The following is a 14,966-nucleotide window of genomic DNA, read 5'->3' on the forward strand; positions in this document are numbered from 1 at the left end:
CAACTTTTATAGGATAATTCAAACCTAATTCGATCCTCAATCCCCCCCGGCCCCAGTTCCATACCTTCCCCTGTCCCGCTCGCCCGTGTACATAATGTTATACAACTATTTATAAATTGTTTATTTACTACACTTTTGTTTGTGGGCTGTTCTCGCCCTCTTTTCCTGTGCTTTTTATTTTTCTTTTGTTTGTTTCGTTTTTAAGCGAGCGAAAATCTTTTTGGAGTAATTTAGAAATTTTGTTTTAGCTTCTTTCTTTCTTTCTTTTCCGTGTAAAATATATAGTAAGATATTGTTTGATTGTATTGGATAAAACAAAGCGCGAAAGGAGCAGTAAAAACGTTTGACGTTTGTATTACTTTGCTGATATCCGAAGAAACGTTATCATGATTTTAGATAGCACAAAGCGTGATCATCATTTTACAGTTGTGACTAGTGATGGGAAAATGAAATTTTGGTCAGAACTGATTCCGGATAGTAGGGTCCGGAATAAGTTTCCAGAATCGGTTCTGGAATCGGTTCCGGAATCGGCTACGGAATCTTAATGGAATTAATTCGTTTTCAAGTACATTTGAATCCTTTGCGGCTTATTATATAGGGATCGTAGCATCCAGTACATTCGAGCAAAAACCGTGGAATCATTTTGACAGTTTATTGAAGAAACATTAATTGTTTCATTGTAGTATTCATTTGTGTTGGGTAAATCTGATAAAATTCATTTCTTTATTTAACAAATAATAACATACTCAAATCAATCTATCTGGCTTGTCCCATGCTTAGAGTTCACATCGAAAATATTCAGAATGCTATGGATATTTTGGAGCCAATTCCAATTCCGGTTCCGGAGCCGATTCTGAATCCAATTCTGTAATCGACTCCGGAGACGGAATCGGAATCAGGTAGTTCCGATTCCGAGCTCCCACCACTAGTTGTGATGTCTATTGTTTGCCGTTCTATTAGTCGCACTTTATTCAATTCGACAACCGTTCGAGGCTCATGTTTGGGCTGATTTTCCTTCCATGGCCTAGTAAACCGCCTGAAGGTATGCAATATATTTAACAAATTTTTTTGGTTTTACGCTGTTTCACTAATTTTAGTTTAAAATTATTTCATTATGAATGAAGAATGGACTAAATGAACATCCCTGAATATGTAACCGACAAAAGTAAGACATTCTTTTAGTAAATCCAGCATCTTACCAAACAAATAGAATAAAAATACTTCTAACAGAACGTATAAAAATACATCATTTTGCATACCTTCAGGCGTTCAGTAAGAACTGACCAGAAATCACCATTAAATTTTCCAATTTTTATGAAGGATCATCCTGTATGATCCTCGACAATCTGCTCGATAAATAGCCTTTTGTTGTGGGTCGTTGTTTCCTTTTCCCGCGTGAAATCTCGCACACCTCTTCGACAATTTTCTCAACGCGTTTTCTCAACAAAATGATAATAAACCAATGGTTAATACAGCACTTGACGTGTTTTAGATATTGGTTTCTTGTATTTTCTTCTGCTCTTTTTCAACTCTCTGCTTCATCTTCTCTTCACTCCTGTGTGTGTGTTTGTACGTGTACGATGCGTAACAGCAAAGAGGCACACCACCATGCTCCACACATTCACGCACAGGAAATACACACGAAACGTTGTACCAAAAAAAACACGGCAACATGCTCGGGAGGGTGTGCGGGAGAGATGTTGTTGGCTGTGTGCCTTCGGAAACGGGCGCAATAGCGATACCGCAGAACAACTGCATCCCTTTGCGATCCATCCCCGAAGGCACTCCGAGCATGTTACGTCGGTGTATTTGTGTGTGTGTGCAAGATCCTTACAGACTTAAGCTCGCAGCACGCAAGCACCACCGGCGGCCTTGATGCGCTCCTCGGCCAGGCGGGAGAAGAATTTCGCCTTCACGATGATCGGGCCGCAAGTCTTCGGGAGTCCACCGGATCCGAGCAGCTTGAAGTAACCCTGCAATGGAAGCAATGGTGTATTTGTGATTAGTGTTCCGGTCGTATGGTGAAGAAATTAAGAGCTGTTTCTCGCTAAGAGGTATCAGTTAAGGTACGATCAACAGGATTGATTGCATGAGAATTTGTACACAGTATGCATTCTGTCCGCCCGTACACGAAAATCATCACAAAGAATGAACAACAAAAGCGCAAAATCGAAGATACTTACGAACTGGACCAGATCGACCACCGGCACCTTCTCGGGGTTCTTCTTCGCCTCCTCGCGCACCTTCTCCGGCACCAGGCTCCACAGGTGTGAGAGGTTAATGGTCGGGCAGAACTTGTGGTTGCGGTTCAGGTGGAAGTTTCGCATACCGACCTTGCCGAAGTAACCCGGATGGTATTTGTCGAAGTTGATACGGTGATGGTGCATACCACCAGCGTTACCGCGACCACCAGGATGCTTACGGTGCTTGCCTAAAAAATAAGGAGAGGAAATGGTGGAAATTCATTAATACATACACATGCACACCATATATCGTGAAAGCCGGTGGAAAGGCTGGGCGCTCTTCACTTACCAATACGACCGTGGCCGTGGCTGACGTGACCACGCAGCTTCCTGGTCTTCCTGCGTACCTTAAGGCTCTGTAAAGGAAATAACCATGAAGGGTGAGGTTAATCCATTGCCATTGCACTCCTTTTGCCCTCTCCCTCCATTGCCACACACAGCATGTACAATATCAACACACACGCACGCATGACGACGCCGTCACACTTCCTTCGCTGCAATCTGTTCAGTGTGCTGCTGCTGGGCGGCATCACGATGCTATGCTATCATTTCTCAGTTACTGAACGTTCAACAGGAGTAATTGCATGATTTTGTACACAGTATGCATTCTGTCCGCCCGTTCACTAGAATCATCATGAAGAGTACTGAAGCAATCGCTGCGTGCCTGAACCACCACACCACCACTGGCCCGGAGGGGCTGAACGGACAACCATCACAGTTGACGGGCTGGCTGGTTGCCCCGTCGGATGCATCCAGCTTCGGGCACACATTTCCACGAGATTTCCACAGCGCAGCACACACCGCTCGATGCAGCGAAGGAAGCGCTCGGCGTTGAACGCAATTTTAACCCGACACTTACGACCATTGTGTACGAAAATCCAAAAACTTGGCGCTGCTACCACAAAAATGTGTCGACAGCACGTAGAGTTTGCCGGAAAAAGAAAGAGACGGTCAGTGTGTTTGACGTTTCGCTGTGTGACGTTTCGGCGGAAGTCGGCACGCCGATGACGTTCGTTTGACAGCGGCCTTCGAGTGCCCAGTGGTGGAATGATGCTTAGGAGGATTTTGGCAGGCGCGTGCCTAGCGGTTAAGAAAGTTTTGATGAAAACAAATTATTTTTGGAGGTTTTTGTGATAATTTTCCACCAAAAACTAAGAAATGGGATTCTTACATGCTTTTATTATCGATTTGACACTGGAAACAATCGCGGTTTTTGTTTATTTTTCATTTTAATTTTATTTAATGAAATATTTCGTGAAATGTTACATTACAAAAATCGTTTTCAAATTAAACAAGATTAACGAAATAGAAAAGAATTTCTATGTAGAGATAAGCATAAATAAGCTTGTGATATATAGAGAAAGATAAACAGTAAAACAAATCAGTTCACGAGACAAGAATAAATTGCAAACTGAAAAAAATGCATGAACTTTTTCATCGTTGAAATATTTCACATCGTTGTGATGAGTGCGACCGCAGCTTTACACTGTCACGTCACGTTTGTTTTGAATTTTGAACGAAAACTGACAACAGGACAAAGCGTAAACGGCAAAACCAAGCAAACCCACTGCCTCCAGCCGGTTGGCTTCCCTACATTGTGAATTGAAAAATCGTGTAAAAGCAACAACGAGTTATGGCTACATCGACGCCAAAAACGCCGCTCCGTATGCAGCTACAGCCGCTAATGCCGGAGGACATGCGTTCCGAGCTGATCGCCGCACTGAAGGTACAGAACGTACAGAATGTTCGCGTCGGAAGTAAGTTACCCCCGCATTTTGGTGCCAGCAACACCCTAAACGCCCTTTCTTTCCACTCCTTCCAGGTGCGCGGCGCTTTGCACTGCCCGGAACGCACAGCAACAAAAGCCCGGCCGATGTCCGAAACACCGAAGCGGACAAGCGGCAACAGCTGCGCCTGCAGGCGATCCGCGAAATTCGTACGTCCGAGGAGTCGTACCTGCGGCAGCTGGATCTGCTGCTCGAGTACTTCGTGACGCCGTTGCGCACGAACGGATTTCTCACCGAGAAGGTGCACAACCAAATCTTTGGCCAGCTGGACACGATACACAACCTCAGCCAGGAGCTGCTCCGCAAGTTGGACGATGATTTGGACAATGTGGTGAAAGCGTTCACCAATCTTGGACCATTCTTTAAGCTCTACTCAGTGTACGCGTTCGACTACCGCAATTCGCTCTGCACGCTGCAATCGCTGATGGACAAGAACGTGACGCTGAAGCGATACATTGCCAACACAGAATCCCGCCCGGAAGTGCAGATGAAGCTGATCTCGCTGCTAATTACACCGATACAGCGCATCCCACGGTACAAGCTGCTTCTGCAGCAGGTACTCCTCTACACCAGCCCATCGGATGGGGCGTACAAAGCGCTGCAGGAATCGATCCGCCTCGTGGAACAGTCCGTCTCGCACATAAACGCCGTGGTGGAGGATTACGAAAACACGCAACGGTTGATCGTGGTCCAGAACGCACTGACAAACAAATCGCTCAAGCTGGTCAAACCGGGGCGCAAGATCCTGAAGGAAGGTTTCCTGCGCAAGCTCAAGACGGACGGATCGACGTCGCGCAAGTACTGCATCCTCATGTCGGACATGTTCATGTACTGCCGGGTGCTGAAGGATGTGGAGGTTTTGCTAACGGAAGGATCGAGCATCGCTTGCAGCTGTGTGTTTCCGCTGAAAAAGTGTAAAATTGTCGAGCTGTTCCGCGGTAACTTTAGGCTCACGTGCAGTGGCGATGGTACGATTTTTAGCGCCGACGGGGAAGGCGAAGATAGCCACGCGTGGTACGTTGCGATCCGGGAAGCGATCGAGCTGCACGTGCAGTGCCGCAAGACGCTGCGCAAAATGTCGAGCAACAGGAAGCCGATGCGCAAGAAGCATCTGCAGCGATTGCAGCCGGAGGACGATATTATGTGGCTGTTGCGCCGCAAGACGGCCAGTCCGGACCGGATCCAGAAGCCGGAGAAGGCAAGAAGGAGAGGGTTGTGGCCGTTTAGGAGCATGAATTGTTTGCAGCTGGATCAGTCGGTTGGGGAGCCGTCGAGTGGATTGCAGCAGCAGCAGCAGCAGCAACAGCAGCAAAGGCAGTACGTCCCGCTGGGTTCGATTGGACAGCATCGATACCCACAGGCGACCTCGACCAGCACTGTTAGCAATAGTCAGCTAAAGGCTATTGCATACCCTTGGGGAACGGAAGCAAATTGCATTCAAAGTAGCGCACCAACCAACTGTCCCGCCGCAACAAGCCCTGCCGAGGAAGATCACCCAACCGACGACGATCAGGTGGATAAGGATGAGGAAGATCAAGCGAACGGAAGCAGACACGTTCACTTTCGATTTCCATCAAAGCATTGGCGTTACTGAAGTGATTAGCTGCCATTAATTACAGGGTTTTCCAGGACTAAGACACTTTATTGACTCCTTCTTACATGAAATGAACTTAATGTAATTGGGGAAATGGACTCCATAGCAACGTTTTTGGACAAATCCAATAGGAATTTTCAAGGAGCCTGAAATAGATCATACGAAATACACTTCCCATAAGAAAGAGTCAACGAAGTGTCCCACAACTATGAGAACCCCTGGAAAACCCTGTAATGATGAAAGAGAGAGAAAGTGTGTGTGAATGTCACTAGCGTTTTAATATTTATTCCATTTGTACGGCTAGAAGGAACCATTTTAATCCCTTTTTTCATCTTTTTTTAATGTGTCTAAAGTAGTAGATTGTAAACGTCTTTTAATGTTTCTTTCGAAGCGAAGGAGAGAATAAGGCTTTTTTTGTATACACCGAACAATGTGTTTATCTATTTTATCGTACTTTTGCTGAATGAAATGCTAAATAAAAGTTCTGAAAAATGATCAAACAAAAATCACAAAAATATTAACCTCCGATGCACAACAAAGAGCGACGAGGACACACGCACACAAACACAGATACATGTGGACAGTTTAAAGATTAACGTGTACACCACAGTCAGCAACAAGGATCAAGGGAACACTTGTAGTACTGCTGTAGACAAACCAAAAAAAAAATGGGACAATATTATTTAATAACACTTGGAACTATCGATTCCAAGCTGTCCTTGTCAGCCCACCTCCCCTTTGGGAGGATTGAAAACCAATTACACTATCCAAGAAACGTGCGCATGTAGTGTAGAGCGTATAGAGAGGGAGAGAACGGGGAAAGAATGTGTGTTGTGTTTAGTGTGTGCTGTTAGCTAAAGTTAATTTTTTGCCTTTTCTTTAGTTCTTTTAAAAGATTGATCCTTTTCGTAGCTTTTTTTCCTAACTTTAAGTACGACTTTCGCTTACTACCTTTGACCTTTGACCGACACACCATTTGCTTTTACAATTATTTACTTAATTTTTATATTTACTTTCTTTAGAAAGTTTGCATGTGTAGTCATGTTCTACCTTTTTTGTTTTTCTTTGAAAAATTTTGACTAGTAATTTCGTTTTCTTTTTCTCGTTTTTTTTTGTTTGTTTTGCACCGTTTTTGTCGTGTTTCGTCGTCGCGTTCGTTTTTCCCCTAGATAACATTCTATTCTTTCCTCACACCTTTACGGGCTCTTTCTTCTCTCAGTTTTGCTTTAGATTTAACTGGTTTAAATATGACACAAGACCCCACAGAACTTAAAAAAAACAGTGCTCTTTCCATGTGTTTGTTTTCTTTAAAAAAATCTTGTCCTGTTTCGCACAAAACTCTGGAAATGGTTCGCTTTGTTACTCATTCTTTTCATTTATCTCTATTTTATCTCATTCTTTTTCCTACTTCAATCCAATGCAATGCTCACCACCAACGCCTTGCTATGCCTTTTTACGCATCTTATTGTTTCCGCTAATACTTCCTCCTTTCAGCCAAAATGTGCTTTTTTGTTTTATTTATTTATTATTTACCTTACGTGTTTTTCTTTTTATTTAATTAGCTTTGCCGATTTTAGCTTTATTTTTATCTTGTTTGCTATCTTTTACTACACTTTCATTATTCTATAACATAGGAATATTCGCTGCCTTACGCATATACGCTTGTTTTGCTTCCCGAATTAGATTTGTTTTATTTTTGTTTTTTGTTTTCTTTTGCTGTGGTAACGTTACACTTGTTAAATGGGCGGCGTGGTATTTAAGTTGTGGTGGTCGACCGTTTAGTTTATTTTCTTAATAAAAAAAAGCAAACTGACTGAGAGAAGGTACAAGAAAACACAAAACATTGTCAAAAGACGTAATGTAACTTAATATCCCTTCCCTCATAGGTGGTCGTTATTAAGCGTTACTTCCTTAGCGTTACTTGCGGCAAAACCGTCCCCGAATAACACACTTAAATGTAAATGACTAGTTCAATGAAGGATGGAGACTGAAATGACTGATTTTTTATGCTAAAAACAGTTCAAACTAGACTAGTTGAAAATGGGACACAAGATAACACAACGGTTAGTAGCGTTATCTTGTTGATCAAGCTTTTAAATGCTTTCCCAAAAAATATCTCCACAAACGGTTCGGTTCACGCACACACACACAAATCACAAGGAAAAAAACAGTTCCTGGGCGGGTAGTTTACAGTAAATTACGTGAGAACGGAGAAAGATCCTTAAACGCTATTTCCATTTCGCTCCAGTTCCCCTACCGCCAATCACCACCACAACCGCTCGGTGAGAAGAGAGTTTAAAATGCTTTGCTATCCCAACCTCTGCTGTCTGTCTGTTTCGCTTAGTGTTGTTACCACCGGTTACTTTGTTTGTTGCTATTGCTTGTATTGGGTAGAGAACATCTAAGTATGTGGTTAAACACTAGCACTGATGCTTTACTATGTAATTCATTAATTAATTGGGTGGCGGCATAGCTGTCCTCGACGCAGTCGGTGATGATGATGATGATACACGCATGATCGCGTGTTGATCGCGCGTGCAACAATTCCCTTTTTGCGTGTTAGTCTCGTTTTGCGGGGAACAGGGAGCGTATTTACTAAGATCATGGCTATCGCTACTGCTAAGTACTAAGCCATCCTTTCGTTTCGCCGATCGTTCTAGTTAAAGGATTAACTGTCCTTCTATGATCGTAAAGGTTGTTTTTTTGTTGTTGCTAAAACTCAGTTCTGTTTTACCGACATTCCCCGATAGCCGCTAGCACATGTGTGTGTTTTAAAGTGTTTGCAACACGTGCAAGCGTTTTCTCACTGTCTTCATTTACAGAGGCTTGGGTCACACTGGAACCGCTTCTGCGTTTCATTGTGGCGCGTGGACAAAGGAGCAGTGGGGGGTTTTGGTTTTTAGTTTGACTTTTTTACTGTTGCGCTCTATATTGTGTAGGGCGACAACTATTGCTATTACTCTGTTCACTAGCATTTCGTTCTCTCTATATATTGTTGTCCATTTTTAACGATTTACTTTTCATTGTGTTTGTTGTGTAGAGATTTTCTTTTTGTTGTGAGTTATTTTTTTTACTTAATTATTTCATCTTATTAGTTTGCGTGCTACTTTCTGACCGGTGTCGTTTCGTGTGAGGTTATTTTACTTTTTGCCTTTAGTTTTATTGCAGTTGTGTGAGTTTTGGCTGTGAGGTTTATGTGTGTTTTTTTTTGGTAATATTAAATAGCTTTTCCTATTATTCAGTACTGATGGTTTTGGTTGTAGCGATAGTGTTGTTTTTAAGACGTTATTTTTTAAAACATAATTAAATTTATTATAATTTACTTTCCCAATATGAACGGCACCACATTTTACATCCTTTGTTTATGCGGAAATGCGTTAGAAAATGAGTTTTTCCTGCTAACCAACGAGCTTTAATACACTGAATTTCTTCTTTTTTTGGGGGGGCAGGCGCTAAAACACAACAAAAGTTAATCATTTCACATAACACTCGGCGTCGGTTTGTGTTTCTAGTTACAATCGATAACAAGTATGGGTAACGACCATGGACACCACGGTGGCACGGTGTCAGCCAGCATACACAACCACGCGCACACACATATGGTGGGGGAAAAACCCCAACCACCACATCATATTACATGCTGAAATTCAACACCACACAGAGAGAGAGGAAGAGAAAGAACGAAAAAAAAACCAAATCTGCCACCCTCTCTCTAACGGTGTGTGTTATGTTGTTGCGGTCACGCGAATAGCGTCGCGTATAATATGGCGCAAAAACAAAGCGCCCGCTCCTCAGTGGGAGGGCTGGCTGGGTGGTTATTATTTGTCACTCCACGCAAGCAAACAACCCCGCTATCCACCCCCCTCCCCACCACACTGTGTGGTGGTGTTTGGTGGGTGCGAAAGTGAAATGATTCGATTTTTGGCTTTGCTTTCATCGTCGTAAGCATTCGACGGAACAAAAAATGGCCGATAAAAGGCAAACGGTTAGCACTAGGGGTCAAAAGGCACACACACACACAGCTCTCTGGAGTTTGGGGATTAGGGAATAGCGTGTGTGGTTGATCCCAGCCCGCCAGAAAGCGGCCCGAGAGGACGACAACGAACTTCAAAATCACTACCCAAAATGCCTTTCAAATGTTTTTGTTCCATTAAATCAATTCAATTGCATGCAGAGAAAATGTCTCCTCTGGTGGTCACTCCTGGTTGCAAACATTTACCCAGATTCGTTCAATAATCGATCGATACTAATCGCATGCCCTCAGCTAACACACTGTTCATACAACCGTGCTGTTGTTTTAAGTAGAATTATTCGAATTTGTTTGCTTTCTGACATTCCATTGCGAAGCAAATATTGCTAAAATTAAATACAGTACCGTGTTTGAGTGAGTTTACGCGCGAATGAGATGATCGTGACTCGTGACTCGGGTTGATAAATATAAAGCTCTGTTCCTCTGTATCTCAGATCAAGGGGTTGGGTGTGTAGAACATTTGCGCGCCGTACTTCGGCATTGCTTCTGCTATTTAAAAAAATAATAATAACCGAAATCTGACTCCTTCTTACGCGTGCATCGGTGCGGGGTCGTGTACTGTCTATTTTTAAAATACAATTCTTCTCGCCGGAGAGCGCCGGTGCTCTTGCCGTACCCCTACAATGCTTATCTCATTCATCAACTCGTCGAAAGCCGACGCTTTTAAATCTAACGCTCCCTCTTTCCCCCACGTGTGTTTTGTTGGGGATGGCCGGCCGGCCGGCCGGCACCAGCGGCTTGCTTCGGCACCCATCAGCACCGGGAGGCATCGATAACAAACGGATAATTAAGGCAAGAAAGGTGATTAGACGAGTGTGTGTGTGTTTTGTTTTTGCTATTGATGCTGTTACTGCTGCTTCTTCTCTTTAGTTTTTTTTAGTTCTACTAGACGCGGGACATCTGTTTCATGGTTCGAGTAATGTTACGCACCCGTTACGTGTACCTCCGTGGTTCGGCCGTGTGCACTAATCCTAAACACATTGCTTTTGGGATGGGCATGTTTCCCCTGCTTCCCGGCATTACTTCATAAATACAACAAACAGTTAAAGCCGAGCACGTAATAAACTTGCGTGTATGTAACACAGTAGTAAATATCTCCTGTTGCCCTATTTTACGGCAATTTTTTGCAGGGCAGCTTTCGCAGTAGGATCGAAGAGAGTAAATCAAAAATGTCTTTTATCTTTTAGTTTTTTTTTTCTTCTTTTTTTGGTTTTTCTACTTTTTTCTCTTGCTGATCTGCATTATAGAATAATGTTTATATATAACGTACCTGTTTTGTTTCTTTTTTTCTCTCTTGCTCTCGTGTTTACCGTACTGCGGCCACGCCTGAGGGTTGCTGATGTTTGTTTATCATTTAACTTCGCCCCGTCCCCCGTTCGGCCTCTTTGGTCACTTTCTTGCAGCTTGATTCACCTTCCACTCCGGGCGGGGTACCGCCACATCTGGTCGCAGCAGCATCATCGATCGTTTTGGGGGAGATTTCTAGAACAAGAACCGCGTGCAGTGGTGGCGCGTATCCTCGCGTTTCCCTCGTTTTTGCTGCGTAATGTAGTGGCCCGGTTTGTGTGTGTGTGTGGGTCTGTACACGAATGAGAAATCCATTACCGGCACACGTACATTCACGTACATACAAAAGACACACACAAAAACGCGCACACGTAAAACCGCGCCCTTGCTTCGTACGATCGCGCGAAAAGATCGCGAGGCAAAATTATTACCAAAATTCAATGCACACATACACAAACACATACACGGGAAAAAAACACCACCGTCGGCGTCTCATGCCCTGCTCACAGCCCCCCATTGTAAGCGTAGTCGGCCTTGTTGTGCATCACCAGGCAACCGTCGACGAAGTAGAAACTATCCGAGCGCGTTTCGAAGGGATGCTGAATCATTTCGTTCACTTGACGTTGTTCGCGTGTGTGTAGAAAAGAATGAACAAGAGAAGAAAGTTTAAATTAGAATTCGGAAAACTATCGTCCACACGTCCCACCGCGGGAGAAAAATGGCACACGAACAAAAAGTGCGCAGAAAAAAAATATCCCTTTCGCCTACGGTGGTTGCATCAGGGTGGCAAACGCACCGCTGCTGCATCGGCCCACTGGTTGCACTGCTTACCTAGATCCGGCGGGATAGTGGGGAACTCGTAGATGTGTTCGCACGTATTTTTAGAAAAGGGAATACAGTAGCCAAACTCAAAGTCGAACGTTTTCAGCAACCGATCCTTGAAGAAGTGCCGCTCGATCATGCGAAAGTTTTTCACGCTCTTGCTGCCAACGGTAAACTCGACACTGTTGGTTTAACAGGGAAATGGCAGGAAAAATATCGTTAATTAGAAAGGTGCGATGGGACGAGCAGTTTGCAAACACTTACGTAGCACCAACGGTTTTTAGTTTGAGAAATTGCGGTGTAAATTGGTATCGCACGTAGCGGCCAGCATTCGGTTCGAACGTTTCCTCCGCCTCCTCCGGGCCCCGTTCTCCGGTGGTAGCGGACGGTGCCCCACTACTCGCTTCCTCGCTGGCCGCACCCGGCTCCTTGCTCGGCTTACTACTGTCACTACCGGCCGCCGTGTGGGTGATGTCGCTGAGCGATGGTTTCGCGATCTCGAACAGGACCGCACCGGACTCGAGGTCCCGTATCTTGAAGCGGGTAAAATCGATCTCGTAAATGTTCGCATCGGGCGTGCAGAGGTAGTCGTCGGTGATTTTGTTCAGCTGCAGCACGTAGTCTGGCGTGATCGGGCTGGTCGGGCCGGTCGCGCCTGTGGACGGGGTTCCCGACGGGGTCCCCGTTGCCGCCCCGGATCCTTCCTGGGCATCCTGGGCGGCGATCGACGAGCTGAGCTTCTTGCCCACCACGCTCATCGTTTTGCGGGGCTAACGGGCGGATAGCTGGGGTGCAGGTGCGGGTGGAGTGAAGAAGGAGTAGGGCGGGCGCTTTCTGGACCGACGGACCGAAAGGTCACTTTTGCTCGCGAGATTGAATAATGCACCGTCGTCGTCGTTGTGTTTTTGGGTGGTGGAGAAAACTGGCTCTTGTCGGCTGGCTTTGCTCTGGGCGGCTGTTGCACAAACGGTTAACACAAGTAAACACGCACAGCAACAAAAAACTACACTAAAGCCGCTGCATCGCTTCGGTAATTTGCTACTTTTGTGTTCGAGGACGTTTTTGTAACAATGCGAACGGGACGACGACGAGTTTCCGTACGAGCGAGCTCTGCGGGATGAGCGAATTTGTGTTTGTTTTTTTTGTTCCCTTCGTTACCTGTCAAACACTGTCAGTGGAGTGGGAGACAGTGTGGCCAGATTAAGTTGGCGGTTTTTGGTAGGAGCAACAACATTTTTTCGGTAGTTTTTGGTAGATATCGGTGGGTTGTGAGATTTAAAACACAGGTAACATGAAGTGTTGAGTGCGATGGGGTTGGGGGGGGGGGGGGGGGAGGTTACTTATCTGCATCTCAATAATAGCGGTCACACGACCTCAGGTCTTTCTATAGTGTCACTCTGAAAATTGTACTAGGGATTGTATCCAAATAACCAGCTCGTACTTTATAGCTGATTTTGGGATGTTTAACGAAAAATCGTTCCGATGTCACCCTCTGTGGGTGATTACGAGATACAAGGTATTTGGCGGAACTATGGCGCTTTTTAACAAGCACTTGATACTCTCTGGAAGTATGTGACATTATGTGAAATTCAAGAGTTTTAAAATAAAAAAATAATAAAAAGAAAAACAATCCCCGGCACCGTGGCATAACGAAGCTGCTTCAGCGCTATTTTAAAGATCCACCTGGAACTTTGATGCTGTTTATCTACTGCAAAAGGCGAATTCAAGCAGCGATCTTTAGCTTGCCAAAATTGGCTGCTTAAGCAATATTGGCTTTTTGGGTATACAACAGTACAAAGGGAAGGAAAAAGATCTCCAAGCAAAGAAAGCTCCGCTGTGTGGCTATCCAAGATCTGTTAAGGAGAACAGGTCGATGCAAAGCCCGTTGCTAGGTTGCCATTTTCAGCTCGCTTTTGACAGTTTCATGAAAAAGTGTTTACAAACAAACGGCTAATAGTTAACGCGGAAAAGTGGACGAATTTACTATTAGGAAGATTATATTGGTTAAATTTCTTGCGGTCAATCACTGCTAGAGAATAAAGGAGAAGTAATTGCAGTTTACTTTGTATTCAGAAACATTGATATCCTTTTTTATTGTTTGCCATTCCGTGCCACGAATCACTACCGATTGCAACGGTCCTGCTGGAAGAACGAAAAGTTGACACAGGCATAAAACAGCACAGTACACGTTCTACCTGGGTAAAATAAGTCCGATTTACTTTCAATTAAACACTGAGAGTTAAATGAAACATCCAATCGGCACACACTGGTACAATATGCATACCGTCCGTTGCTTATTAACCGGGAGCGTATGATAAATGAGAGCTTTGGATTGTATCAGTCATGTAATGTTCTAGTTGGATTCTAATTCTTATAATATTCTAAAAAGAAATGAGTGCAAAATGCTGAACAAAACTCTCATTCACTCCATAGCAACGTCCATCGCTAAACATAAACAATGTTCACTTTAACTGTCAAAATTTTCCCATGGCTTTCTGTCAATTTACCCTAAGCGCTTCGACCTGTTCTCTTTAAAAGACTTTGGTGGCTATCTTACCAACAGATGGCACCGCCTACTTTTTTCCTATTTTTAGAATGCATCAGTCGTTCACCGTATGCTCGAAGTCTTTTTATATTCCGTTTAGGGAGAGAGGTTGAGTCGTTTAGAACTCCTTTAGTGATCGTTTAGTGGATTTGTGGCGCTTGTGTTAGCGCTTAAAAAATCGGTAAAAATACAGGAAAGTTGATATTTCTGGTCACTCTGATGGGAGATGCGAATACAAAAAGGAAGTGAAAAGGGGAGCAGAAAAACAGTTACAGGCGGTCCCCGAGATACACGGTTAATGGGGACCGAAAACGGCTGCAAAATACCGCGTATCTCGAATTTCCGCGTAAGTCGAATCTCGTGATTTCCAGCTAAAATTTCACTAATTTTCGTGTAATTTTGCAAGTAGGGGGCGGTTTTAGTCACTTTATGAGTTATTTGATATGATTCTGACTGAATATAACAGTTTTAAACTTTTTGAAATAGTTTCTAACATTCGATCGAAACGGAAATTATTTGGCAATATACAATTGATGTGTCAAATCAGTACAATTTGCTCAAAGAACTGTCAAATTTAGAAAATCGCGTATCTCCGAATCCGCGTATAAGAGGTACCGTGTATCTCGGGGACCGCCTGTATAAAAATGTTGCAACGTTT

General features: G+C 44.0%; 3 protein-coding genes across 3 annotated transcripts; 1 reads left to right on the top strand and 2 right to left on the bottom strand.

Annotated features, from left to right (window-relative positions):
• Positions 1 to 1,478: 1,478 nt before the first annotated feature.
• Positions 1,479 to 3,277, bottom strand: LOC1280931 (large ribosomal subunit protein uL15). The gene is made up of 4 exons (XM_320804.5): positions 3,103 to 3,277; positions 2,533 to 2,599; positions 2,184 to 2,431; positions 1,479 to 1,973 (listed from the first exon to the last, which is right to left on the bottom strand). Exons 1-4 carry the CDS (start codon positions 3,106 to 3,108, stop codon positions 1,839 to 1,841), a joined length of 456 nt encoding a protein of 151 aa, XP_320804.4. The 5' UTR covers positions 3,109 to 3,277; the 3' UTR covers positions 1,479 to 1,838.
• Positions 3,278 to 3,745: 468 nt separating this feature from the next.
• On the top strand, positions 3,746 to 6,130 carry LOC3291410 (putative protein tag-52). Its single transcript, XM_552548.4, has 2 exons — positions 3,746 to 4,000; positions 4,066 to 6,130. Exons 1-2 carry the CDS (start codon positions 3,877 to 3,879, stop codon positions 5,622 to 5,624), a joined length of 1,683 nt encoding a protein of 560 aa, XP_552548.3. The 5' UTR covers positions 3,746 to 3,876; the 3' UTR covers positions 5,625 to 6,130.
• A 4,734-nt stretch (positions 6,131 to 10,864) lies between these two features.
• LOC1280930 (protein unc-119 homolog) lies at positions 10,865 to 12,946 on the bottom strand. The gene is made up of 3 exons (XM_320803.4): positions 12,028 to 12,946; positions 11,773 to 11,945; positions 10,865 to 11,557 (listed from the first exon to the last, which is right to left on the bottom strand). Exons 1-3 carry the CDS (start codon positions 12,519 to 12,521, stop codon positions 11,445 to 11,447), a joined length of 780 nt encoding a protein of 259 aa, XP_320803.4. The 5' UTR covers positions 12,522 to 12,946; the 3' UTR covers positions 10,865 to 11,444.
• Positions 12,947 to 14,966: the final 2,020 nt, after the last annotated feature.

The sequence above is a fragment of the Anopheles gambiae genome, chromosome 3, assembly GCF_943734735.2.
Source record: "Anopheles gambiae chromosome 3, idAnoGambNW_F1_1, whole genome shotgun sequence".
NCBI lineage: Eukaryota > Metazoa > Arthropoda > Insecta > Diptera > Culicidae > Anopheles > Anopheles gambiae.